Here is a 27,676-nt window from a genome sequence, read left to right on the forward strand (position 1 = left end):
TTTAAAAAAAAAAAAAAACAAAAAAAAAAAGACTGATGTATCAACAGGATTTCCCTCTTAAAACTTATGCTCCCTTAGGAGACCTGCAGAAAGAGATCCAACTCTCCAACATAACTTCTTAACTATCTTCATACCCAAACAAGATGCAAACTCAGTTTTGATCAAGACATTCTTTCAATTCCTATTCATTTTACTACCAAACCCCATTAAGCCAACGCAGGGAAAAAACAGGAACAGCAGCAAACCACAGCAACATTTAATTACAAACCAGGAGGAAAATTAGTTCAGGAAAAATGTAAACAGCTTTAAAGTTTTCAAAATGGTTCTGGAGCTTTTAAAGTGTAAGCTAAGGAAGCTACAGAGAGACACACAGCATACTGAAGTTGGTTCACTTCTGAGCATGAGGTTAAAATGGTGGCATGTTTCAGCCTAGCAAAGTTCAAGCCATCTACAAGGAAGTCATTCCTATGGCAAGTGAGTTTACACTGCTAGATTGAAAGCCATTCTACTTTATAGCATAAATACAATGCAGTGCTTCATTTTCCACAAAAAAGCGCTTCCAGAAGCCAGTTTCCCTTTACCGTGCTCTACCAGCTCCAAAGGCTGTACTTTACCTTGCCTACAAGGTTACTGCTGCAGAGGTGAAGACTAACCCATTCCACTTAACACTCACTTACAGCAGGAAGCAAGTTTACTGTGGGGTGGGCTGGTTGCCAGGATAGCAGTTCCCCTTGGGAACTCACCAGAGCAACATGAGACATATCAATCCTTTGCACTATAGAGATGGTTTTCAGCGAACGCTCCACTTCAGGAGCCTGTTCAACACACAGGCAGAGAAAGCCAGAAGCTGGGGGATGAGGCAACTGAAGCAGCAGGAAAGAAGTAGGGTTTCATACCTCTAATTTCTGATCCTGCAGCTCTTTGACAGTGTGAGCTACCTCAAACTCTTGAATTAACACAGATATCATCAGTTTAAAATAAATAAGCAAGCAAGCAACAGACCAGGCTTACACCGGTCTTATTAGCAGCACTAGGCTTAGTCTGAAAATACGCTGTTTGCAGACTGCATCACAAAGTAAGCCGCGTGAGAACATGAAGCTTCCTTTGAGAGGGCACTAGCTGCCACTACTCAGTAGTAAGAGAAACAGCATACAAACAGTAGGTAAAAATATTTCTTGCTACATACAAAAGCTTCCTTCCTGAAATTTATAGGAAGCATTTCCACTGGTTAAACTTAAAATCAATTTTTGCAGCTGCTCAAATGAGCCTGACAGCAGAGACAAGGAAAATACTGTCTTCGTACTACAGAACAGCAAAGTCACTTACAGAGATGGACTTGCAAAGACAGAGCGCGCTTCAAAGTCATCTAGCAGTCCCTAACTGCTAATTCCTGTGCAGGGGGTTAAATAGTTACATCTGAAATAACTCCATTCGTACCCAGGATAGGTTCCTGACAGAGATCAAATATATATGATGGCATTTCTTACATGATGACACTTGTCATGACAACTAGATAAACATAATTACAGGCTACCGTACTTCCGGCAAGAAAAATCTACTGTAACCAATACCACATTATGAGCAAGCATCTTTGCTCCACATGGGTTGTCTTCCCTTTTCCTGTTCTAGGAAATGCCTTCATGTTTCTATTTACATACTCCTAAAGCCGAATTCAATCCCTCTCCTTCCCCCTCCCCAAGTCTTTCAGGCAAGTGGGCCCAGCCCTGCCTAGTGAAAGATCTTCTCTCCCCCAGCTAAGCCTGATCAGCTGGGATCAGCTGGTTATAGCAGTGGACAAGTGGCTTAGAGGGCAGGGGAGCTGTGGGGAGTCCTTGTACCAGGCAGAGTGCACCACAGGGACACAGACTGGGAAAACGCTGGACCAAGGCTTCCAAGCTACTGATCTTTCACGTAGGCATCAGCAGGCAATAGGCTTCTCTGGGAGGATCTCAGGTTCGCAAGAAGAGATGCACATTTCAAAAGGGGAAGGAAGAAAAAAAAAAAAAAAAAGACAGCAGTACAGCAGTGGCCTGACAGACTCTTGGGTGCAGCATCAAGCCTTCCTGGACTGACAGAGGCCAGCAGCTTACATCTGTTTTCTCATGAAAGCAGACCGAACAAGACACATATTTGGGCAGTATAGCAGTAGATGGCTGTGGTGTGAGCAAGTACACTGATAAAAAGCAGAAGTGATGCAACAGAACAGCCGCAGACGCAGAAACCCAAGTTTGCAGCCAAGAGGTTGCACAGCTAAGGAGCTGAGGTTAAGACCACTGCAGACTGCTCTTACTGAGAGCTGAAACAATTCTCCAGGCAGGAATAAAATAGCTGAAAACATCCATGATCACAGGACAGAGCTAATCACATCAAAATCACTACACTACAGGCAGGAGACACATTTAGTGACTCCAGTAACCACCACTCACTGACTCCCCAAGGCAGCTCATAAGCTCAAGCAGCCATTTCGGTCCACCTTCACATGCTGCACTAAATATAAACTCTGCTGATAACTGTCTGGAAATTGTTGCAGCAGAAACATGGTGCACTGAACAACTCAAGGACATCGGGCCCTCCTCAAAGATCGTAGGTGGTCAATTTGCATGACAAGCAGAGAGAACTAAAGTCCAGACAGTTCCATGACAGAACCAAAGTCTATGCTACAGTAAGACTGTGGTTGGGAAATTTCAGCCTCCAGATCAGCAGTTCCCCAGACCAGAGTTCACTGAAGCATATGGGCATTTAAAAAAAGCTCTTTAAAGTAAGAACATGAAGGCAGCTGGGTTTTCACAATGGCTTGTCTAAGAGGAGGTTATAGCTTCCTTGTCATGTGCTACTCTGCTCTACAATGAGGTACAACACCTAAAAGTGATAACAATTATATTTGATTTTAAAAGCTGGTTAATTAGGTTACAGGTCTTTCAGGTACATTTCCTTCTAACCAGTGGCCCCCTAAAGAAACATCCCTTCCTACTTTCAGACAGTACTCTCTTCTCTAGTGGTCCATAAACCACTCACTTATATAACAGGACAAGCCAATTTAAGACGCCAAATGAAACACCAGACAAGGAAAAAAAAAAAAGTTATTTTCTTCTCCAAGTTTTGGTTATGGAATCATTACCAGAAACAGCACCCAAGTAAGTTACAAGGAGACAGAAGTGAGATCTGTGAAACTGCCAGTGCCACCATACTACAACACTGAAAAGAGTTACTCTCTCCACACAGAAATATACCCCCAAAGAATTCTGTGGCACAAAAAGAAGAAAAGGAGACTGACTTACAAAGAGATTTGTGACAGACACCTGAAGAGGAGGCAGCGGATGAAATCAACGATAGCTGCAAACACAAAAGCACTGATCCTTAGAGCACTGGCATTTAATATGCAAATTCTCTCTGCTTAGGCATTTTGCCTCCCTTTGATGTAAACAGACAAGTTCTAACTAGAGATGCAGACTGGGGAGAGTCCCTTTTTCCCATTATCTCAAGTATTTTTTTCTAAGCAACAGATAAGTGCTCTGAAAATAACTATATCATTTCTACTTCTGTTCAGAAAGGAAAAGAGAAAAAAGCCCCCACAAAAAAAAAGTATAAAAATTGTTATTATTAAAGGAGAGCGGCAATGTCTTCCCGGTTCTGACGCAGAATGCAAGTAGCAAGCTGGTGGCTGATATCTATAGCGCAGCCTAGGAGAAGAGAAAGACAAGCTGAACAAGAAACAGAAGACAGATACTCTGGAAGAGATCTGGATGTTTTGAGCTTAGTCCTACCACGTAAAAAATTAAAGAGGTTACAACCTCCTCTTAAGAGCTTTTCTTCCCATTGTTCTGACCACCACTCTCCTGAACAAGCTGCACTGCTCCAGAAACCTCAGGATTTACGGTGACAATAGACTCCTGCCAAGAGAAGCACCATTACATAATAGCATTTATGGGAACACGCACAGAAAGCCACTAGGAAGCGCAACCAGGCAAGTGCAAAATCCTCTCTGCCCATCAACTCAGTTTAGCTCTCCACCGTTCCGAAGACGACTTCAGGATATTTTTAATTTATATGTTTACTTCCTTGCGCCTCCTTCCACCCCGCAAAAATCTTGTGTTACTGTAACTACGCTGAGATCAAGCCTATTCCCAACAACACAACCCCCTCGAGAGCGAGCCCGCTTGGAAACTACCGTGCTTGCATTAACCTGTTTTAAAGGAACACTACGAAGATGAAAAAACATACGTATCACTGTCTGCATTAAGGGAGTATATCAGAAGTAAAAACTATCTGCTATGGTATTTTTTTCATCTTTTACTCAATTTTAGGGATACTTACAACAGTTACTGCTTTCCAGTCCCCAGAAGCCCAGCGTGGCAGTTTCTGAGCTCCAGGTTCGCCAGGGGACTGGCAGCGGGCTCGTTACACACGTACGGGCCGGGCCTGAGCGCTGCCCCTGTGCAGGCAGCTGCCGGGGGAGCTCTGGCCTCTCGGCACTGTTAGGGCACCACGAGTGAGAAGGCAAGGAGAGAGCCCTAACGAACACAGAGTTTCTCGCATTAAACCATGTGCAGCAGCGCCTCGGCGAGCGCCTTCACCCCGTACACCGCTCTGCCCCTGCGCCCCTCCACGCACCCGTCAGCTCCGCTGCAGGAGGCGCAGGAGGGAGCGACGCGGGCTTCTCGCTGTTGCTCCCGGGGCTTTTAAATCCCAGAGGCTCACGCCGCGCCGGGAGGCCCCGCAAGGGCAAATACGCGCTTTGAAGATCGCGGAGCTCGGAAAACGCCCGACTCCGCTGCCGCCGCGGCCACGGCCCGAGGGACACGCAGGTACCGCAGGTGGCGTTATGCAAGAGCCGGCCGGCCCGGCGCCCACCGCCCGGGCGGGGACTGGGCTCCCGCTGCAGCCCTCAGGACAGCGGGCGCCGTCCCCCGGGCCGGTCTGCCCCCCTCTCCCCGCGGGGGCCGCTCCCCCCCCGCGCCCGGGGCACCGCCGCCGAAACCTTCCCCTCGGCCGCCGCCGGCCCCCGCCGCCGGCACGCACGCTGCCGGACAGGCAAGCGGCACGTCCCCCGCACGCCGGCGACAGGCCCGGCTCCCGGCCCCGCGCCCCGGCGGAGCCAGGCCGCTGCCCCCGCCCCGCCCGCCGCCCCGGGCCCCGGCGGCCCCCTCAGCAGCGCGGCCCCCGGAGCGGGCTGCGCACCCTCCCCCGCGGCGGCTCACCGGGCGGCTGGGCGGCTGGGGCAGGCCGGCACCCGGCGGGGCGGCGCGGTGCAGCGGAGGGGGCGGCGGGGCCGCAGCGGTGGGGGCTGAAGGTCGGCGGCCGCACGCCCCGGCCGCCCCGGCGTCTCGCCCGCCCAACGCCCCGGCCGCGGCCGCCGCCCGCCAGGCCCCGCCCCGCCCCGCGCGCCGCCGGCCGGGGCACTCTGGGCGGGGCGGGCCTTAAAGGGGCCGCGCGGCGGCCGCCGGTGGCGCGGCGGGGCCGGTGGGGGGCGCTGAGGGGCTCCCGCCCGCTGCGGGTGGGAAGGCGAGCGGGGCCGGGCCGGCCCCCGCCCGCCGAGCCGCAGCGGAGCCCCGGCACCTCCACCGCAGCCAGCGCCTGCCGCCGCCGGAGGCCGGCGGGAACGCTGTAGGCCCCCGCCCCGCCCCGCGGCGTGCCGCCGCACCGACACGTGGCGCCCGCGCTGGGCCCGGCATCTGGCAGCAGCCGCGGTGACCCCAGCGGGGGCCCGCTCCGGCCTCCTGCCGCTGTCCTGCCGCTGTCCTCCCGGAGCGGGAGCGGCGCCGCAGCAGCAGCAGCGCTGCCGCAACGTTCAGGTGGTCTCCTTGCGCTGTCAGCCCTGTTCCCCGGGCCGAGGGCTCATCCCGCGGCGGGACCCCCGCTGCCTTGCTGTGCCTGTGCCGGGTACCGGGCGCTGGGCAGGGAGCGGCCCGGCCCTTGGCACGTTGCTGCGAATGCTGAGCCCCCTCGGCAGCTGCTGTCCCGGCAGTCGCCCACCTGCCAGCCCGCTCCCTGCTCCGTGTCCCCAGCTCACCTGTCCCTTCGGCTCCCTTTCCAGCTGGACCCCGCTGGCCACACCGGGCTCTGTCCCGCTCCGTGCACCAGCAGAGATGGTTGTTGGCTGGAAGGTCCACAGCTGAGCTGCTGCTGCTGGAGGAGAGCGTGCGGACAGGGAGGGGGTTGGTGCACACAGGTGTAGGGGGAAGCTCCCCACCTTGCCACCTCCTCTCTCTTAATCTGCTATTTACAGCCTCTCCCAACACACCACTTCTGTATCCCACAGTGCATGCAGGGAATCAGGAAGGAGCTCCTTCTTTGCTTTCCTTTCTCTTCCTTGAATCAACACTTACCTTCTGCTACATTATTCATATTTTGCTCTGGAGAGTGAACTGTTCTCTCTCTTCTGGGGGTGAGGGGGAAGCATATGGAACTCTACTGGAAAGGTGGAGGAAACTTACTTTTCCTATTTTTCTGCAACAGCACAGTGATCGTTCACAGTAGAAGCCCATAATAGGCTATAGAAACGGCTTAACATCACTTGATCGGATGTAGGAGACTAATATGGCATATGACAAAAAATATTCCCTATAAATACTCCCATTGTAAGCACATCAAAACCAAAAAGCAGGAAAAAAACTACATGGTCATCTAGAAAACATGCCTGAAGGCAGGAAGGAAGAGAGTGGGAGCTAGAGCTCCACATAAACCTGCCAATTCACACAGCTGCTCTTTTTGTGAAATCCCAGGCGTGGGCCAGTATTTTCACTCTGCCCCTTCCACATTTGCCTTTTGCTTTGGTTTGACCCATTGGTGCAGCTCTCCTGGACCTGGAGGAAAAGTTCGGAAACTGACATACCTCTGAACAAAAAGAGCTGTGAGGAGGCTGCCACGCTGCTCCCCCTGCTCATGGCATTAATGCACACAGAAAGGTGCGACTCCTGACAAATCCTCACTGAAGCGGCCTCTCGCTAAGGGCTGGTTCACATTTTTGGGTTCAACCAGTTGAAGTTTTTACTTTTTAATTTCTATGCTATACTTTGTTTCCTTAATTCTCATTCATACATATTTCTCTTTATAACACTATCAAGCTGTAATAAGAAACACTACGCTCTTCCTTTTGGGCCTTGGATACACTAATATGGCTGTGCTTGGTTTTTTGTTTAGTGTGGAATCACAGAAATCACTATTTACAAACTATCTTATGTGTCTAAGTATCGCACAGACATTAACTGATGCTTTTTACATGGGATTTGCTATACCGCATCAGACCACCTATCTGTCTAATGCAATATCCTGTTTGCATTAGCAGACATAACGCAACAGCCAATGCTTCAGAGGAAGCAAATGCCATCAGCTGCCCCTGAAACAGGTACTTCCCTCTTCACAGCCCAGTGCCTGTGACACACTGGTTCCATTCTTTTCAGGCTCCAGGTTCTGAACAGAGCGGTGAAGTATTTTCCCCTTATTACACGTGTCAATTCAATAAAGGAAGATCAGGAGCTGCCACCACCAAAGCACCAAGTGAAAAGCTTAAGAGTCTCAAGCCAGGTGTTTTGGCACAATTTTCCTGATGTTCAAAGGCTTTCAGGTTGCTCGAATAGAAATTAAATAAATAATTAATTGAAACATTTCATTTTGGATAGCAGAAATTTTAAAGCTTGAAAGCTGCCAACCTTCACCAGAAGGTCAAAGCACACTTATTTTGTGCGGTCCCATTGGATTAAACAATTTCTTATCCAGTGATTATGGATGTTGCTTTTATTCCTCAGAAGGAGCATTACTATCACGTTGAGTCTTAGCCCATCAGTACACTCCTTCCCAGCAGGGATGCTGACAGGCATTTGGTGAGGCTGTGACTTGCTGGCCGGGGGCAGGAGGAAGAGGATGGCCCATACATGGGGGCAGTGGGGTACCCCACACTGTGTTTCACCCCAGTCCTCTTGGCAAAGCTGCGGCAGTGGGGTGGCGGGGGAGGCCAGGTTGGAGAAGCCCTATTTTGCAGCAGTACAAAGCATGTCTCCTAGTGCAGCAAATGCACACTGTTCTGCATGCCTTGACAGACCCTCACAGGGACACTGGCTGCCCTCCAGATCCAGACCTGCCACTGGATTATTCAGATAAAAGAAACATTCTTTAATCCCAGCCATGAAATTTTTATCCTCTTCTTCAAACTGGTGAAAGCCCTTCACATCCTCATGATAACAAATGGTACCTTTCACCCTCAGGCGCACACCCGCCCATCCCTTCCATGCCATGATGGACTTCACAGGTTATCGATGTCTGTCCAGGCACCAGATACCTAACATGACCCCAATTTCAAGTTAATTTCACTCCTGAGAGAGAAGCCACAGGTAAAATACAATTCCTGATGGTAGTGCTCAGCTGGAAAAGGCCTCACGACAGTCTAAGCATGACCAGATGAGAAAAAAATAGTCTAAGAGATAATGTTACCCCAGGCTGCGACGCAATCCACCCTCACCTGTGAGCCCTGGTAACGTTACCATTCCGTGCGACATCCTCCTCCCCAGTGCTATGAGCTCCTGCAGGCACAGAGGGAATGCTGTACCTGCTCTGCGCCGTTTGCACCCTCCTTTGCAGAGCTGCCCAGCCAGCAAGCTGACTGAGACAGCTTCACTCCAAGAACGAGTTGCTGCAGAGACCCTTCAGCACCCAGCTCAGTCACCAAAGACTTTTTGGCTTCAGAAGGCTCCCTCAGAAACCTTTTCTCCTCAGTGAGACAGCTCTGAAACTTTTACTATTAAGATGCAGGAGAGCTACTCACCTTTGGCTGTTTCTGTCAGCCCCCACCATGTCCAGATTCTGGTGGGAAAGCAGGTAGCTGGCATCACACCAGAGGTGCCTTTTGTTCCTCGGAGCTGGCAGCATGCCAGGCACAATTCTAGTAACCATCATCTCCCACTTGGGCGTACATGACAGCCACGCACACTCTTGCTCCTTTGCCTTCTTGCTGGTAACACCTGTGTGACCTATTCATTGGCAACTTGTTTGAAGTGGGATTTGTGCAGCAGTAGATCAGTTTTTAAGGGCTCCTGAAATCCACACAGCCATCAGCCTCCTGTACAGTATACCTCTCCTGCTTTGCTTTGGTTTTCCTCACTTCCTTCTGCACTGCGCACATCGCCAGTTCTGCCAGCCCTCGGTTACATTTCCAGGATCATACACTGGAACCCACACACGTTTTTCATGTTTAGCAGGGCATTACTCACTTATTAATATTCAGAGCAGATGTAAATAGAGAAGCTCATCTCCAAAAGACTACTAAAGGAGCATGGGAAAACCAACAGTAAAACAGAAATCTTGGCACCCCATCCACCCTCCTACCTTGCGGGGGCACTCCAGCAGCAGAGGGCATGATGCTGAGCTCCTCATCTCTAAATCCCTTTAGCCCTCTCGCTGCGCAGTTCATAGCCCTGCTGCTGAAGGACAGGTGACACTAACCCAGGCTACGAGCCTCATCCCTGCCATGACATTTCCCTTCTCGGAGTGCTGCCAATATTCACTGTGCTAATTCTCCTTTCTGTGATTTGAAATGCAGTGTGCAGTTGTGGAGCAACCACCAGGGATGTCACGCCACCATGGGAGCCAGAAGACCCAGCTCACAGCCCGGAGCTTATAGCAATTTGGGGTCTGCAGCTGTACAACATTTGTTCTGTACATATAGGCCTGTACCAAAGAAGCTCAGGAAAAAAACACCCATCTCCTGGAAACTACCCAGAGCTTTTCTCTCTGAGGGAAACAAACGAGGCCTTAATTAATTTTCTTTCAAATACAGCAAATTGACTTCTGCTCCAGTTGTGCTAGATTCAAGCCACACAGCACAATGGTATTAATTCCACTTCACTTAAGGGCTAAATGTTCAGAGCAAGGAAAAAGGAGTTTCCTGTAGGTCTTGCTCATGTTGAAGTCAACAACCAAACCACCCTGGTTTTCACAGGAGCAGCTTCTTCAGAGCCTGCATTTCTGAGGTTGACTGTGACATGCCCCTGGGTTAGCACAGCAAAATGCAGGATATATGAAAGGCACTGGCTCAGCAAGTTGCCTGATCCTGTGCTTATTTTTAAAGGTCTGTCATGTCCTGCCTCAAATTTCATTTTATAAGCTCAAAGATTTAAGTGCTTTTAGTGTCCTGTCCTAAGGCTAGCTTACTCGTTTGCCGATCATCCTAACCAGCCCTGCTGTCTCAATTTAATATTTCTTAACACCAGAGTCCTGCCCGCAGGACTTGCTAACACTGGTGTCACACGCAGCGTTCTGCACTGGGTCTCCTCAGTACCTCACAAAGCCATGGTGTACTCCCTCATCTCTACCAGAGGTGCTTTGCCCAACAAACCAGAAGACTGCATTGGCCTTCTTGGCATCTGCATCACACGGGTAGCTCAGAGCCACCCTGCAATTAGCACCTACCCCATGTCCAAGAGAACTGATCTCAAATCCCAGCAGAACGATTCGCCTGGGCACAGCACCGCTGTACAGCAGCCACCTGCATGGGTATCTTGCCGTGGTGTTCTGCAGTGCCATGCACCTGTTCATGCTTGGTCAGCACCATCTCATGAATCTTACCCTATGCTGTGCTAGAAAGCATGAGAGCTGGAGGAAAAAAAGGTACAACAAAACCCAAATTACTGAGTCCAGTGAGACTGTTAGTGTAAGCAGAGAAACTGCAGAATCTGACCTATATACACATATATATGAAACACCAATTTTGCCAAACTGTTCTGGGAAAATATCCATCCTGCTCCTTTGGTATCTGTTCTATGATACAGTAGCTGTATCATTGCCTGCATGCTACAATAAAGAGGTACAGGGGACCCCTCCTGCTTGTCTGAGGAATTCTATTTCAAAGAGGCTGAAGGACAAGATCTCCTTCACTGTAAAAATACTGTGATTAATTTAAATTACTTTCCAACCATCGTGAGATCCTCCTGCTGCCAAATTTATCTAATATATTTAATATATGGGTTCATTATCACATTGGCTATGCACCGCTTAGGGAAGGTGCTATTATTCCTCTTCACAGATGGAAGAGGGAGGCCCAGATCCCAAAGATACCTACTCATAGCATTTATTTAGGTTAAAAAGTGACAAGGCAAAGCACTGAACCTGTTCCTGTCTAACACCCATTGTCCCCAATCCTTCTTCCTTTTCAATGAGAACTTCATGTTCCAGGATCTCCTGTGAAAAGCAGCCCAATTTACCCCCAGCTTCTTCATTCATTCTCGATTTTGAAAATTAAATTAAGAAAGTCAGTCATCTCTTGACTTACTCTTCAAAATGAAGGATAGCTGTGAAACTCTTTCTATTACACCGTAGGTTTTTGTTACAGGACATTTGTTAACTTCTTGGATTCTCATCTGTTCTTTCCACATGATTTTGCATTGTTTGGCTACGTACAGTGATTCTGTATACCTCAAGGAAGCAGTAAATCTTCATTTTCTTTCCTTTCTATAAAAACTCAGCCCTTTTCAAGTTGCAAAGCTGCGTATTAAAACTACTGTCTGCTGACTTTCGTATTTTCAGAGGCAACATCTGGCATAAAAACCAATTGCAAATGTGATCAGAGTTAAGAAGATTTCCTTTCAGCAGTCTTGCAGCTGGCTTTATTCCCAGACATCAGCCCGATGATGGAAAAGAAAAATCTATTTGGCACTGTCTCCAGTTGCAGTCCCACTCTTCAGGTAGAACCGTTTCCCTTCCCGGGGAGGTTTCAATGACATGGGATTCAGCTGACAGGATCTGAACTGCACTGGAACTGGTACAGCCTCCGGGGTTCAGGACAGATGCTCTCTGATGCCTAAGGAATTAGGAATCCCAGCTCATGCTGTAGAAGAATAATAGAGTTTATCCCTTCCAAAGTCTAAACATACAGATAGAGGTATAATTTTGAGGAATTTACATGTAATCCTATCATTATGAGTAGCAGGCTTCAGCTGCAGACATTTGCCTGTAATTAAGCAGAATTATTCATAAGGGGGTTTGGCTGTAGTCAAGGCAGACTCGGTAGCTCAGGCTATTGTTAAACAGTGTTAAAACAGCAGGGACAGCTCAGCCCCGGTGACTGCCTCGCTGGCCTGCTGTGGTGCCTGATCTGCCCGTGTGTTACCGCCCTGCCTCTGTGACTGGGGTATTTGTCTTTCAGTTCTGAATTCAGCAGACAGGTATCATGGGCTTAACGGTTCTTTGCCTTTCTCCTCAGGCCGTCACACACATCAATGCAGGCTGACTGCAAAGCCCCCATATACCTCTTTTACACTTCATAAGCATGGGTGTACGGCTAACAAAGCGAGGAAGGGTCCAGCTCCCAGCTCTTGACCCCTCCCTCGTGCTCCCCGCTGTGCTTCACTCCTCAATGAGAGCAGAAGCGAACAGCGAATCTCTTTCTTCTGTCTACAAGCTTCTTGGCACAGCACCATCAGGCAAGACCAAGTACAATCTAGGAATGGAAAAGTAGCTCATATTTAGATTGGAACACTAAATATTGTACCCTGGAAAACTATGTTTTGGCGTGGATTCTGATAAGGGAAGGAGAAGCAATGTGAGATTTTTGCAGTTCTCCTAAAAATACCTAACCGATAAAATCCATGCCATGGTCAAGGTAGAAATCATATAGGAAGAGAAAGAATCTCTTACTATTCAGTTAATAAGCACCTCAGATTAAATAAAACTAAAATAATTTAAAATCTCCAGTCTTAATCTAACATCTTATTCTGTTTGATTACGCTTTCCATTTTACTTCCCCTGAAGAGTGTCACCAGCAATGTCATATTTCCCGCTGTTCTTCAATAGCTTCATGTTGTGATTTCCAGGCTGTGCTAGAATAAATAGCACAGCTTGGAAACTGAAGCGGCATGCAAGACTGATCATTTGCTCAAAACCAACAGTTTTCAAGTAAATGAATGGAACATAATTGCATTTCAACTTCAGCTTGAAAATGTAACCAGTGTTAGCACGTAATCTTCCTGTTTAGTTTACACTCGACGGCACTTGCTTATTAGAGATGATTCTGGGTCACTGCACTATTTGTATATGGATAGTAGCTCATGGAGATGTAGTCTGTAGTTCTTCACAGATCACTCCAACAGCGTACACTGACCTCTCATATAACAAAGACATCCTCACACTCACTTCTGAGTGATGCATCTATTTGTTTACTTCATCTTAAGTTTGCGCTGTCTCTGGGGCCGTATCTATTCTCCGTGATACACCATGTGCAAGGGCTCCATAACTCCCTCACGACCCATGAGCTCTATGTAAGAAGCCAAGCCTGACCAGAAGAACTGAGCACATCAGGTTCAGCAGCTGCATCTCAGGATTTGGTTTGGGCCAAAATATGCCAGCATTCTAATTTCTCCAAAAATAACCACCACCAACAGAAAATCCCCAAAAGCAAGTAACATCTACTCTCACATCTATGCTTGTTTCCAGGGAAATATGCAGTGACAAGGTTTTTTCCCTCATTTTCAAAATTTTCTCTGCCAGCCTAACAGAATTTGTTTTCAGAGAGCACTGGTAACTGCACAGGTTTACCCAAACGCAAAGGCTGCTGCAAATGGGCCAAACTTGCACAAAGCCAAGTTGTTCAGCGTGACCCCAAGAAAGCATCCGTGCAGCATCCGTGCCAGTCCTTAATACAGAGAGCACCAACTGTCTGGACATCCTTCCAGCCAGGGACCAACGAAACCTTTTCGTTAATGAGGACCAAGCGGTTTTTGTGAGATAGCAAACAGCACACACCATAGTGTTACACAACAAAATGAACACTAATAACGACTCACTGTCAGCATTGGTCACATGCTGGCCTTAGACACTGGCTTTAGAGTGAAGGACGTAATATTGCAGTGCAAGTTTGTCCCCAGTGGCTGCCAAACATTTTGCTTCTGGCAGTAGCCCTCTGTATTGCCTCTCACCATATGTCACAGTCTCCAGCTACCTCCTGTGTCCTCATCTTCTCTGCTTCCCTGCTCTGCGCATCTGCCCCAGCCAGAAGCTCTGTTTCCCTAAGGACTCACATGAGGTGGCTGAGGCCCAGCCACAGATGACAGCATTAAGCAGAGCCTGTGGGCTGTGAGCAGTGGGGACGGCACCTCGGCTTTGGGCACTTACTTTGAAGTCGCTCAGGGTGCTGTGCACTCACTGCACTGGAACAGCCTGGCCGAAGGCGGCAGGACAACTCCTACATCCCAGGGGAGCAGGGAGGCTTTGCCTGCATTGCCCTGGCAGACACTTTGTGGCAGCAAAAGGAGGAAAGCAAATGCTCATCCTGCCGCCCGCAGAAGCGAAAGGCAGGCTGTGCCAGGGCTGTGCGCAGAGCAGAAGCAGGGAGTGACAAAAGGCAAAGGCAAAGCACAGGAAATGGATAAAAGGAGCCAACACTGAAACCTCCCAGAGGAGGGCTTTGGCTTTTGCCAGGCTGTTACACCAACATCGTTGCACACTGGGTTTCAGTCCTTGGCTACCAGGCAAAGCCCAGCGTGCAAAGTCTCGTGGGACTTTATGTTCAGCTTTAGCTCAGAGCAGGGTGCAGAATCATTCAGGTGGATGGGCTGTGGGACTGTAAGCAAAGGATTATGGCTAGTGGCAAGGGGCTGTTCAGAGGGAAGGGACCAGGGGTATCATGGGGCTGGGGATCACCAAGACGTTTGGCTGAGTGTCTTGTTGAAGTTCTAGAACAGTGCTTAAACCATCCAGCTGACAGAAGGTTATGATGGAGAGGCTCTGGTGTGTCCTGGGACAGGTGCAGGAGCTGCCTCTGGGAAGGGAAGGGGCACGCTCAGGAAAGCACTAGATGTTGTACTCCATGAGCAGCTAGGAAGAGGAGGACACTGTGCCTGGGAGATACCAGCAGCCTGTAGCCTAAAAACTGTCAGAGGGCTCCTTACTCTCCTCTCCCTAGAGCTGTCACCTTTCCCCTATCCCCAGGGGTCAGGAAGGTACAGGAATATTCTGGTGCAAAACCAGGAGGAGTCTGAACAAAAGAGAGTAGGCTAAGAGCTGGAGTAGCTACACAATAGCTAGGTCAGGGTCCTCCCAACAACTGTGTAAACACAGCCTGAGAAATAGAGAGTATAAATTGCAAACTAGGTGGAGGTGGGATTCAACCTGGAGAACAACAGCTATTTAGCAAGGAAGAAATAATTCACCAACTAACATTCCCTGTGGCAGAGGGGAGAACAGCTCTGGAAAGGTTTGCTCAAGGCAGTTTGACTTAGGAAAGCTAGCAAATTAGAGAAGGGGACATGAGGAGGTGTTAGAGAGGAGGAAGGCAATGCACCAGCACCAGAACTGTGCACACAGCTACCCTGTGCCAGGCAGCACAGAGGTAAGCGCTGGGCAGCAGCCCGCTGCTCTGTTCAGGGCAGCAGCTATTGGGAGCCTGACACACTGGGAGGAGGTCAGAAGAAAGGTGATAGCTTGTTGTGCAACTACAGGGGATCGATTTGTGATGACAGTATGCTTTCCTTGGCTCTGAGGGGTTATGGAAACAGTTTACAAACATTTGTAAGGCAGAAACCCAAGCAGGAGGGAGGGCAAATTACTTACTAGAGAAGATAAAACAGAGGAAGGAAAACCCAAAGCTCAAAGTAACATTTTACTAATGAGTTCTAGTAGGTTGTAAAATAGCTCTCACAAGGAGAACAGAGAAAAAAACAGGTATGGGCAGTTTTCAAGTTGGATGGGAAGAAAGTAATTAATAAATGTGCAATGAAGGGCATACAGAAGAATTTGTTGAAGTGATACAAATATTTCCAGTCCCCTCCCCCCAATCTGTAGTCGCAATTTTCCACTGCCCTGCATCTCTTGCTATCACTGACAGCAATGAAAAGAAGGAAAGCATTTATCAAAGCAGGAGCGTAACCTTATAGCACTGCTCCATCTGAGTGCATAGATTTCTAGACATTTCTAACCAACAGAGAATTAGGTTTTACAATCGTGGGGGTGAAAATGACTCGCTAGCAGCGATTGTCTTCAGCTCCTTCAGAGATCTCCTCCTGCCCCATCCCAAATCTCCTTTAGTCTTGATGAGGTAGGGATATGACTCCCATGTTTCAACAGCTTGTGTTAATATCACCTCAAGTCATATCCAGCTACTTTTAAAATCTCCCAATAAATCCCCTTCCAATTGCATTTGGGAAACCAGGAAACCTGAAAGATCAAGGCCCAAATACAACCCCACTGGAAGCTGAAAGAGCAACCTGCCAAAAGCCCCAAGAAGCCCACATCTTACCTGGAAAATACACTTACTGGCTTAATATTTTCCATGAGCAGCCATGACTTGACAGCTACGGTCCTACAGCTATTATTAATGGTTACCCCCATCAGCCAGTGAGCTGAGCTCCTCAGACAGCAGAGAGCTGTTCTCTGACCTGAGGATTTTTCACATAACTAATTGCCAAGCTTTATAACCATCCCCTGCAGACTATGATGATGATGAATGAATGAGATCAGATTAGTCAATACAGTTTATTGGTGGAGCCTGCCCGCTCAGTACAGATATATCACTACTGTGTGCATCCATCAGCATGGGGATAAGCACAATCCAAAGTCCTTGTCTGTACAATATGAAACCACAACCAACCTGCAGATCTTCAGCTTTCTGACAAGGACTCCCTAGGCCTTTCTTGGGTCCTTCTGTTGCTCTGTACACTTGTCCTGGCCCATCCTGGCAATCCTTTGGTGAGTGCCATGTCCTTTCTTGTCAAAGCAAAGCAGATTAAGCTACACCTGCAGAGGTTAAACAAGAAATTGCTGAAAGTAACACAGTGGCTAGTGGTTCATCTGCTACTACTGTCCTCTGCCTGACAAAATCAGAGTTGCTCCACTATGTGGCACAGATGCTCTGCAGCTCCAAAACCGGCAATGATCCCCGCCACCCTTCTTTTTGGTATTTCTAGCCCAAGGCATTCTTCAGCCCCACTGAGGCTTGAGCCCAAGATCCCTGTAGAAACACGTGAATCTATCAAAGTAACTGCAACCAGCATGGTCAAAGCGGGTACCTGAAAAGGTGCACTGTAACATCACTCTAGTCTAGTTCCTTCCCTTGTCAGCCCAGACACATCCCTGCAGCACACAACAGCTTGCATTGGCACTAAAGGGAACAGGGTTTCACGGCTGGAAACGGCTTTGAACTGAAATTTGAGAACGCAGGTGCTTTCCTTCCCAGCTCTGGCACGAATTCCCCAGGTGGCCCAAGGCAGGCACTTTCATCTCCCAGTGGCTCAGCCTGCCATCCGTAAAACTGGGTTAGCATCCCCTCCTCCTTCTTACACCTCTTTTATCCTTGTTTATATTGACTGTAAATGCAGATGGGCTAGTTTGTGTGCAGGCACAGTGAAAAACAGGGGGCACGACCCTGGCAGCGCCGCTGACATGGGGAAGGTCTGCAGGGAAGGATGCGCGCCCGGACCGGCAGGTGCGGGGAAGGCCGGAGGGATGCGCACACAGGGACGCCTGCAGGGACGGACACACGCCGGGCGGCCCGGCCGTCTGCCGCCCGCCGCCGCTCCCGTGGCCGCAGCGCCCGGCCCGCCCCCCGCGGCGGGGGGGACGGAGGGCGGGACCCCCGGCCGCAGCGGCGCTGCCCCCGGTCCGGCCCGGCCCCGCCGCGGGGCTGCGGGGCGGATTCCCCCCGCGCCCGCCTCCGCCCGCCCCCCGTGCGGGGCCTGCAGCGGGCAGCGCGGGGCGCCGCAGCCTGCGGGCGGGCACCGTGCCCGCCGCCGCCCCGGAGGTGGGGGTGCCGCGCGGGGACCGGGCTGCGATGGAGGAGCCGCCGCCGCCCGCCTGATCGCCGAGGCTGCCGGCACCGAGACAAAGCGCGGGGCTGCCCGCCGCACCGGCCCGGTGAGTGCTGCGGGAGGGGGCGAGTGCTGCAGGGGGCCGGGGCGGGGCGGGGGGGCTCCGTCCTGCGCCGCGGGCACCGGCTTGAAGCGGAGGTCCCGGTCCCGCACCCAGCCCTGCCCAACATCCCCATCCTCATTCCCGCGGCCGCCGCGCCGCCCATCCCGGTGCACGGCAGGCCCCCCCGCTCGGAGCCCGAGCACCCCCACCCCGTCCCAAGCACGCGCCGGGCCCCCCCATTCATTGCCAGACCAGCCCGCGCCCGCTGCCCGCGCATGCCGCAGGGTCTCTGTTCGTACCCCCGGTCACCCCAGATGCCCCCGTCACCCCGGACGCCCCCACGCACGCCCTCACGCACAGCCCACGCACCTTAAAGCCTCCCCCCCGCCCCCGGGCCCGAGCGCACGCTCCCGACGCCCCCCCACCGCCCGCCCGCCAGACCCGCCTCACCGCCCCAGGCGCCCACCGCTGCCCCCCTCCCTCCACAGCCGCAGCCCGGCGGCGCTCCCCCCGCCCGGCCACCCCCGGTGCGGCCCCGCCGCCCTGCGCCTGCCCGGGGGACAAAGGGGCCCGTCCGCGCCGCCCGCCGCCCCGCTCACCCGCCGCCGCTCTCTCCCCTGCAGGCCGAGCCATGGTGGAGCCGCCGGCTGAGCCTCCCCCGCAGCCCTGCCCGGCGCCCGGGGGGGCAGCGGCGGCGGCGGCGGGGGCAGAGGCGGCCCGTCCCGGGGAGCAGTCGCCGCTGCTGCACCTGGACCTGTACAACTTCGACTGCGCGGCGGCGGAGGGCAGCCGGTACGTGCTGACCAGCCCGCGGTCGCTGGAAGCCTGCGCCCGCTGCGCCGTGCGGCCGGTGGAGCTGCTGCCGCGGGCGCTGGGGGAGCTGCTGCGGGAGGCCCCCGGGCGCTCCATGCGGGTGGCCGCCGGCCTCTACGAGGCCTACGAGCGGGAGCGCCGCCGCAAGCTGCAGCAGTGCCGGGAGGAGCGGGAGAGGATTATCCGGGAGGAGAAGAGGCGGATCCTCGCGCCCCTCGGCAGCCTGCCGCCCTCGCCCGCCGCCCGCCTCGCCCCCCGCGCTGCCGCCGCCGGGGCACCCGGGCCCCATGGCGGGGGGAAGGCCGGGGCACCCGGGCCCCATGGCGGGGGGAAGGCCGGGGCACCAGCGGGCACCAAGGCCAAGAGCCACTCCCTGGACTCGCTGCAGAAGCGCCGCGAGGGCAGCTGGGGCAAGACCTCGTCCGAGTCGGGGGCCTCGTCCTCCTACAGCGGGGAGAGCCTGCGGGAGCGGGGGGGCAAGGTGGGCGGCCGGGGCCGGGGGGGGGCTGCCGCCGCTGCCGGCTCCCTGCTGGGGCGCAGCTTCAGCCTGGGCGACCTCAGCCACTCGCCCGAGACGGCCCAGCGGGTGGAGAGGATCGTCAGGGAGGTGAGGAGGAGGAAGGGCCTCTCGGAGGTGCCCAAGAGGGACAAGAAGATCGCAGCGCTGATGATCGCCAAGCACCAGGAGGCCAGCCTCCTGCGGGAGCAGCGGCAGGCGGCCCACCTGCAGTGGGACAGCCAGCGGCGCTTGGCCGAGCAGCGGAAGGAGCAGGAGGAGAAGGAGAAGCAGAGGGCCCTCCTGCAGGGCCAGCGGATGTGGGAGAGCCAGGTGGAGAAGCGCAGGGGGAGGCTGAGCCAGGAGCAGGAGGAAGCCGCCCTGCTGAAGCAGAGGCAGCGCATGGTGTGCGAGGAGAGGTGGCGGGAGCAAGCGGAGAAGCAAGAGCGGCTGCGGAGGGAGAGGCTGGAGAGGGCCATCCGAGAGGACAAGCAGAAGAAGCTCCATCAAGAGCACAACCTGAAGGCGAAGGAGGAGGGCAAGAAGGAGCACCGGGAGCGAGAGGAGCAGCTCCTGCAGGAGAAGCTGTCCACAGCCGCGCAGAAGAGACTGAAGAAGGAGGTGCAGCTGCAGAAGCAAAAGAAACTGCTCAACCAAGCGGAGAAGCTGAAGCATGAGGCCTTGCTCAAGGAACTGGCCAAGCAAGAGGCAGAAGAGAAGGAAATGCTGAAGGCCTCCCTGGAGATGAGTTTGACGAAGGCTCAGGAGAACTATGAACAGCTAGTGGAGAAGAGGAACCAGGAGCTGAGGGAGAAGGCCAGGCGGGAGGACATGCAGATTCAGAGAGCCAAACTGGCAGCAGAGAAGAAGGAAAGGGAGCAGAAGGAGCACTTGGAGGCCCTGGCTAGAGAGACAGAGAGAAAGCTCCAGCATGCTGCCCAGGTGGCTGAAGAGGCTGTCCAAGAAAAAGCCCGCAAGGTGGTCCTGAGCCGTCTGGAGAAGGAGAAAGTGCAGAAGATGAACAAGCAAAAGGTGGAACAGTATGAGGACTTGCGGCGCAGGGAGATTCTCCTCTCTATAGAGAGGAAGCTGGAGAGGAGCGAGCAGATCTTCAAGGAGAAGACGACTGTGCTAGAAAATGCCAGGTCTGTCGCTCGGGCGTCTTTCCATGTCCGGGAAAAGGTACGGGAGGAGACGAACATGCGCACCTTTGACAAGATGGCCTTGGAAGCAGAACTGCATGCCCACCTGAATAAGAAATGACAAGTCTTGTCATGGGTGAGTGGTCGCCCATCATAAAGCATCAGAAAGCTCCTCCACGTTAACACTTAAAAATCAAGAACAACCAACAACCATCCTAATTTTTTATTTGGGGGGGAGCAAGGTACCGCACAAAAATGTGGCAGCTATTTCACATACTGTTTAAAATACAGTTTTGTTCTGGGCGTGTTTTAAGGACTGACCCCAGTCATATTTACAGAGGGGAAGCCAGTTTTTTTTGTCCTCCGCCCCACAAGCACAAGTATTTTCTCAGAGGTCTGCAGAAGTCTGCTTGAAGCCTGTGAGTTACCAAGTGATCGTCTACACCAGAGCTGGCTAGAGCTGCACGCTTTTCAGTTGGAAATGCAGACAACAGAGACTACTGACTGCTAGAGCCTACTGACTAAGAACCAAAACCACCCCAGCTGATTCTGGCTTGAGTGACAGGCAGTTTGGTTTAAGTTACAGGGCTGTATTTTTCAAAGCCACTGCACTCCCATGCCAAAGGCAGGGAGGGCTGGAGTGCAGAATGCCATATGCCCCTGGGTGCCCCTTACCCACTGCTGGTACCGAGCTAGAGAAAGCACAGATTGAGACTTAGTAACACCATGTAAGTAGACATTATGATCAGAGCTGGGCAGAAGCTGTTAGACCTGCTCACAAACACAATTTTGCTTTTGCTGTTTGCAGCTCTTGCCCCTTCCAGGTTTCCTTGCCTCTACTCCTTTCCAAGTTCCTCTTGCAAATGTCTGTACAATTTCTTCTTTTCTTTTGCAGGAGGGGGAGTAGGAGAGAATTTTGTGGGCAGTCCATGAACTGACGGACACCCACACAACCCACTTATTTAAGATATAAATGAATGAACTTGTGGAATCTGGCCTTTGTGGCAAATGTGGATCATTTGTAAATGGAAATCTGCAAATACTGCATAGAGAAATTGGCACCCTTGGGAATTCTCAGAACTCAAGGAGACCCTTAACAACCTTATCCAACTTGGCCTGCTTTGAGCAGGAGGTTGGACCAGGTGTCCTCCAGAGGTCCCTTCCAACCTAATGATTCTATGAGCTGCATCAATGAGATGTTCACCCAGCTCTTATCATTGTCTACTGAGCAGGGCAGCATTTATCTTTCCACTGGTGCTAACAGTTGTATTCTCATATAGGGCACAAGAATGAGTACATGCACAAAATAAGGTACATTACAGATTCTCTTAGATGGGGATCATGGCTTTTTTTATAACTCAATACCATTTAGAGGGAACTGAGTCCTTCTGCTGTTAGTGCACTGGAAATGTGAAAAGCCTACCTACCCCCATTCAAGTACAGCATTCAAGTCAGGCAGTGTTCTGCTCCAGGTGTCCATGTTTACTCTCTGCTGGGTTGGAGTTCCAAGCACGCACCCAAACCGGCATTTTCTGTTGGTTTTTTCTGGCTCTGGGCGGCACCAGCTCTTCATTCAGCCATAAGTGACTCCATGCTAGGTTGCTGTGGTGATGGCATCAGACCTGGAACATGGGGGAGAAGCAGCAAGAACAGCCAGGATCTTGTTTCCTTGAGGGTGTCCCTGACATAAAACACAGTAGAAGAGAAAACCAGAAGGAGATTGACGTGTGGCACAAACATGCAGTCCTGCGTGCATGGGATACTTACCAGAATTTCCCAGGAGGTGACAGCAGGCCAAAAACCTCTCGGAAAGCTTTAAGGAAGGTGTTACGTGGACAGCAACAACAACAGTCAACCAAGCACAATCTGGTGCCCTGCATGGCCAGAGACATACAAACAGTGTTGAAAATGAAGCAGGTCGGGATTTTCTTGGGTTTTGATGGAACTTGCTCTTCTTTGAATCATGGTACAATTGGTGCTGTTGAGGGCAGGCAGCATCAAAGTGGGAATTGGGGCACCTGAGCCGTGTTTGCTCCATCGTCGGCTGGTTGTGTAATGCCAGACAAGTCCTTGGGGGCTGGGTTTGCTCCTATTGATATAAATGGAAGCAGAGTCAGGCTTTTGGGATTGCTGGGACTTGTAGGAAATAGTAACACTCATATTGGCAAAAACGTCTTCTCCAAAGACTTCGGACAAATGTTGCTAACAAAGCACAAAGTACTTATTTTTTATTTATTTAGTTATTAATTTATTTAAGTAGTTATTAAAATAAAACATATCCATTGGTGAAAAGCACTAATTACCACCAATATCTAAAAATATCAGTAGCTGTGGGAAGGACAGCTGTGTTACTGTTTCCAGCTAGGAGTCTGTCCCCTCACCTTCATCCTCAAAACGGCAATCGGTTTGAGCTGTGAAACCAGTCCTGTTGTAACACCGGACAAGATGCTTGCTAAAAAAGAGTTGTCTTCATATGTTTTCCATACTGCTGAGGTCAACGTGTGCCCTTGTCGCTGAAAAGACCTGGAAAAGAGATGTCTGGCAACACTAGAGTTGGGATAAAACCTGCAGTGACTCCAGTATAGCCAACACATCATCTTGTTTGTAGCCTTTGGCTGTAAAGAAAGCCTGCCAGCAGGGATGTGAGGGCTTTTGCTCCCCACGTCATTGCACTGTGGTTGAAATTCACTGCTTGGTCCATTTTATTTAGCAGAGGGCAAACGGGAGAGCTGGAAAATGGAAAGAAAGCAAAATCCATTGGGTGAATGATCAGACACAGTCTCTAGAACAGCAGTTTTCCCGTAAAGGTCTATTGCAATCTACCTGAAGGCTTTGTCCAAACCTCCCTCTGATGGGGCATTTCCAGGATAGGCTAAGCATGTTTTACAGCCCAGGAGACATGTCTTGGCCACTGACTGTAATTACACGTAGGGCCCATCTCCTGCTGCTGACTGAGTTTGACATTTTGGGGCTACAGCCGAACTAATCAAAACACTCCTACTTGGTGATAATTGGATTCGCAAAATACTGTTCCTGTACTGTGCAGTGTGCAGCTCAAGTTTTGAATGTGAAATCTAAGAAAAAAATATTTTTTTTCAAAAGACATTAATCTGTGTGTGGATATTTTTTATTTCTGTAGTGTTTCCAGTCCAAAGTCTGTGAAAGTCAATTGAGTTTGTGAGTTGTTTAAAGTTGCAGCATGGAAAATTTAAGTCAGTTGGGTGGAGGCATGAGAGGTATTTTTTGGGGTCTACTTATGCTTCTGTTTATTTGAGAAGGAGTTTTACTGCTGGATTTGTGTGGGAACAGAAATTAAACCCTAGGACACACATAAAAAGTATGGCCCTTTTAGATGAAGCTTATTTGGCATTTTCGATACTGAGCTGAAAGCTGAGGAGAACTAAAAATCAAAGCAAGCAACATATTAACCTCACAGCTCAGAAGTAGATCACAGCTTCTTTAGAGCGGAGGAGAGGCTGATGACATTTGGTTAGGTCCTGCAGAAAGATAACTTAGATTGGTCCTCTTCTGGGATTAGAAAACACTTTTTAGGCTATCACTGTATTATAAGGTTATAATAAAGACTTTGCTTCTAGGGCACTTGCATGCGTACTGCAGAGTGATCACTAGACCTTGAAATACCTGCACTTTAAAAGCAACAGCAGCGAAAGCACAGTTACCAGGAAACTTGTGTGACTGATAATACATTTTAGATCCAGCTAGCATCAAGTTCCCAGGTTTCAGTTCCTTAACACTTGGAGTCTAGCTCCAGGTTTCATGTTGGATTCCACAGATCTGACAAGACAACCCAAAATCTGCATCCAGTGCCACTAAACATTCAAATCTAAAGCCAAACGCTGACATGTGGACACACCTCTAACTCAGCTTGAAAGCCACTGTGCTGCTTACTACTGCCCATTGACCAGGACTACTGCTAGAAGTTGGCCTGGTGAAAACACTCTGAACCTTCACGGGGTTTCTGAAGTTGAGATACTGAAACATTAAGGAGAAAAACTCCAATATCATTTAAATGTTCTAGAAATAATTACAGGACCAAGTCCTGGGATTCATTTTCAGGTAAAATTTCCATCATTATATACTAATGTTTTGCACAGTGAGACATCATCAAGCACACAGTATCAGAAAAGAAGAATCTGTCACACAGTTGGCTATGGCAGAATAAGACAAGTAATTTCAGATGCCCCAGAACTTGTGGCCTGGTTTCCTTGCGTGGGTGCCTTGTGATTCTTACTTCAGTAAAGCCAGGGCTGCAGGATAAGTTCATCTTGTATTGGACATCAGAGAATTCACACAAGGGGGAGAAGCATTGACTGAAGAGCAGTTTCTTTTGCCTAAGCTCTGGATAAATCTTTCACACATTTTGAGTGTTCATGGACTATCCTGTTTATGTGGATTGTCAAGTTTTTAACAGCATCTGAGCTAAAGCTGGAGCCCTTCAGTGCTGGTGAGTGCCAACAATCCCTTCTGCATGCTGCCTCTTCACACAGAATTCATCACTAAAACATGATCTCTCCGTCAAGACTGAATTTGGCAGACGCATTCAAAAGCTATTAGGAGGAGCAGCTGCACCACCACTAGTTATTAATATTTTACAAAGTATTTTTTAACCCAGTTTATCATAAATTCTTTCACTGCGTGGATGAGAGAGGTGGGGATTAGATTTCTTGCCTTGGTTAACTACTGTATTTCTTTTATGATGCTTATGGAGCTCCAGGCTTATTCTGTGCTAAAATTTCTCCTGGTGCCAGGGGAATTCTGTTCGCTAAACAAATGCTGAATATGTAGTGCACACAGGTCTCAGAGGGGAGAGTGCATGTCTTTACTAAGCCAAGCCTGGACAGGGAGATGTGGGAGACACAGAATTTGCAATACAAAGTCCATCAACTACTTGTTTTCCGGGAGTTCTGCTAAGAACAGCCCCACAGTCACCTGTGCTAGCTGTCATCAGGGAAACGACTTGAGGGGTGAGGTTTTCTGTTCCCTTACTGACCTCAGAGAGCCAGGCTGATCACATCCTACCTGGGGATGGCTTCTCATCGTCACCAGCTGTTACACCAAAACAAGAGATTTGCTTTCAGCTGTGGGTATTCTTCCTCTGGTGGTGAAGGCAAAAATATAATACTTAGAATGCCATTTTGAAAGTCTTGGGGCTTTTAAAAAATCTTTTGTTGTTGTTATTTTTCTTCTTAAAGATGCAGGGAGATACAAGAATGAGATACAAAACTAGTTAGATGCGGCATACTCTGGGTGATGACTGTGCTCTCTTCACACACAGTTCTGCTTTGCAGACCTGGGACCACGCTCTTGCTTAGTAGAGCAGCCACCACATCCAGGCGAGCAGAGGTGCTCTGGGAAGGATCTGCCTGTTCTTAGGTCACACAGGCTCCCTGCAAAACATGCAAGTTTAAGCTCATTTAACGCTTTGCTGAGTCAAGGTCCTAGGGACTTAAGTTTGTTAGAACCGGACTTGGCTGTCATAGTTGTAAAAGGCAGCTGTCACAGGCAAAGAGGAAGACACCGGCTTAGCCCAGTCCCTCTGGAAATGAGCCCTGTGGCGTGTGCTTTGCAGCACAGTAGAGGCATGTTCTAATGTGAGCTGATGGAGCCCTAATACAACTTGTGGGAGTGCAGCCCCACAAGCCCTTGGCAAGCAAGTAGCACCTGCTGTGAAGAGCCAGTATTGAGGCACGGTAAGGAAATCATAATGCTTCTGCTTCTAGGTGGGAGGCAGCTCTGCCCTTCTTTTTGGGAAGACGTTACTAGACAGTGTTTTGAATAGAAAACACTGGGAAGAGGAAAAATTGCAAAACTATTCTATGCAAGATACCTGGAAATACATTCCCATATATGCAGAACAGCCAGCACTGTGGGGAATGCCAGTGTTCGGAGCCTTCATAATGGGATATGCTCCACATCCCACATGCCTCTTAGTGCTAGGGCATAAAAAATTCAGTTCTAGGCTGACTTCTTTGTCCTTAGCCCTTTGTTTGAGCATGGCTCTTTGCTGTGAAATATGACCTTGTTATCCTAAGATTCTAGTCTGAAAGGACCCAAATCATTCTCTGGCAACTTGGCACTGATCTCCTACGTCTCTCTCATTCAGCAGGAAATCCCCTGCATTATAAAACCACTCTAGCAGTAAGAAATATCCTGTATTACAAAACCAAACTGCCAGTGCTATTTTGTTCTTATGTGCTTTACACAGCTCCCCACATGTAATCTCAGGACCAGTCTGTGAGGTAAAATAGTTATCGCCCCCAGCCTAGCATGGGAAAACTGAAGCAGAAAGAACTAATGTGACTTGCCCCAGGCCATGCTGGCCTCCGTGGTCTAGCTGGAACTCTCACATCCCTGTTCCCAAAGCAGCCCTCTAATTAACCGCGCCTGGTTGCAAGGGAAGGATATCCCTGTGCCCCTGCTGTGGCAGCTCCGCTGGCTCCCACTCTGCAGCTGGTGTTTCGTGGAGGATGAAGGTTTTAAAGGTGCCAGCCTCCACTTCTGGGCATTGCCCCCAAACCTCGAAGCACTTTCAAATGGGTAGCCTGAAGGTGAGTGGCCCAGATAAGACTGTGCTGGGATCCTGGGACAGAGGCAGGGTGGGAGGAAGATGCATTAGCAGAAATGGGTAGGAGATATAGATGGAAATGTTAAATGAAAGAGCAGGCGTGAACTGGAGAATCTTTATACCATTCTGGCTAGCTAGAATCGCTTATGTTTCTATGTATGACAGCATACAATAACACTTCCTTTCAGCACATTAAAGTTACAGGGCCCAGTGCATCCCATTAGTTACCTCCCTAGAGTCAGCAGAGTTATTCCAGAAATAAATACAGCCTAGCTATATTAAACTTCATTTATATAAAGACATTATTTATACATACATTATTTATGTAAATCATAGTGGCTTGGGATAGATTATGCTTCCAAGAGCTTGGTGGAAATTTCACCCTGCCTGCCCTGTACCCAGGCAACAGGATGGGAGGGTCACGTATCGGTTGGTATTTTTAGGCTGGGCAGTGAGTTTGTCAATACCCTGTGCTGCATGCTGTGTTCCTGGGTGTTTGCAAAGCAATGTCTGCTTAAACGGCTCGCCACAGCCGAAGGCAAGAGCAGCTGGCACAGAGGCGCCTTGTCAGACAGCAAGCTAACAGTGGGGAGTAAGAGATTTGGCTCTGCGTCTGTTGGATGCTACTGGGAATGTCTTGGTTTGTAAGAGGGTGATGGGATAATTTCTTTTTTAATCACCTCCAAAGTAAGCTGTGCTATTTTTTGACATTTCTTTCATGATGTATAAAATATGGGAAAATAAATGAGGAAGGGAGCTCAAAACACAGATGTGTAGGTAAAGCAGAAAGGCATTTTCTTTTCCCTTCTG

The 27,676-nt window shown here is 50.2% G+C and overlaps 2 protein-coding genes across 7 annotated transcripts in view; one reads left to right on the forward strand and one right to left on the reverse strand.

Moving 5' to 3' along the window:
• SUSD6 (sushi domain containing 6) overlaps nt 1-18,534 on the reverse strand; it is a 100,449-nt gene extending 81,915 nt beyond the window's left edge. Inside the window, exons 1-2 of one of the 6 annotated variants that reach the window (XM_040601340.1) lie at nt 18,429-18,534; nt 16,571-16,716 (exon numbers count right to left, since the gene is read on the reverse strand). The gene's annotated coding sequence lies outside the window, so the exon portion shown is untranslated. Of the gene's footprint in view, nt 1-4,314; nt 4,592-4,611; nt 4,879-5,198; nt 5,323-16,570; nt 16,717-16,988; nt 17,552-18,428 lie in introns of those variants that run through there. The other 5 variants (XM_040601342.1, XM_040601344.1, XM_040601337.1 and 2 more) reach the window with 5 other exon arrangements.
• On the forward strand, nt 17,580-23,384 carry CCDC177 (coiled-coil domain containing 177). Its single transcript, XM_040601333.1, has 2 exons — nt 17,580-17,832; nt 18,453-23,384. Exon 2 carries the CDS (start codon nt 18,461-18,463, stop codon nt 20,399-20,401), a length of 1,941 nt encoding a protein of 646 aa, XP_040457267.1. The 5' UTR covers nt 17,580-17,832; nt 18,453-18,460; the 3' UTR covers nt 20,402-23,384.
• The last annotated feature ends 4,292 nt before the right edge of the window (nt 23,385-27,676 follow it).

Source organism: Falco naumanni, chromosome 7 (assembly GCF_017639655.2).
Source record: "Falco naumanni isolate bFalNau1 chromosome 7, bFalNau1.pat, whole genome shotgun sequence".
NCBI classification, from domain to species: Eukaryota; Metazoa; Chordata; class Aves; order Falconiformes; family Falconidae; genus Falco; species Falco naumanni.

Excerpts from the sequence above, each read along its gene's own strand:
- CCDC177 (XM_040601333.1), top strand. The coding sequence starts at position 18,461 with ATGGTGGAGCCGCCGGCTGAGCCTCCCCCGCAGCCCTGCCCGGCGCCC.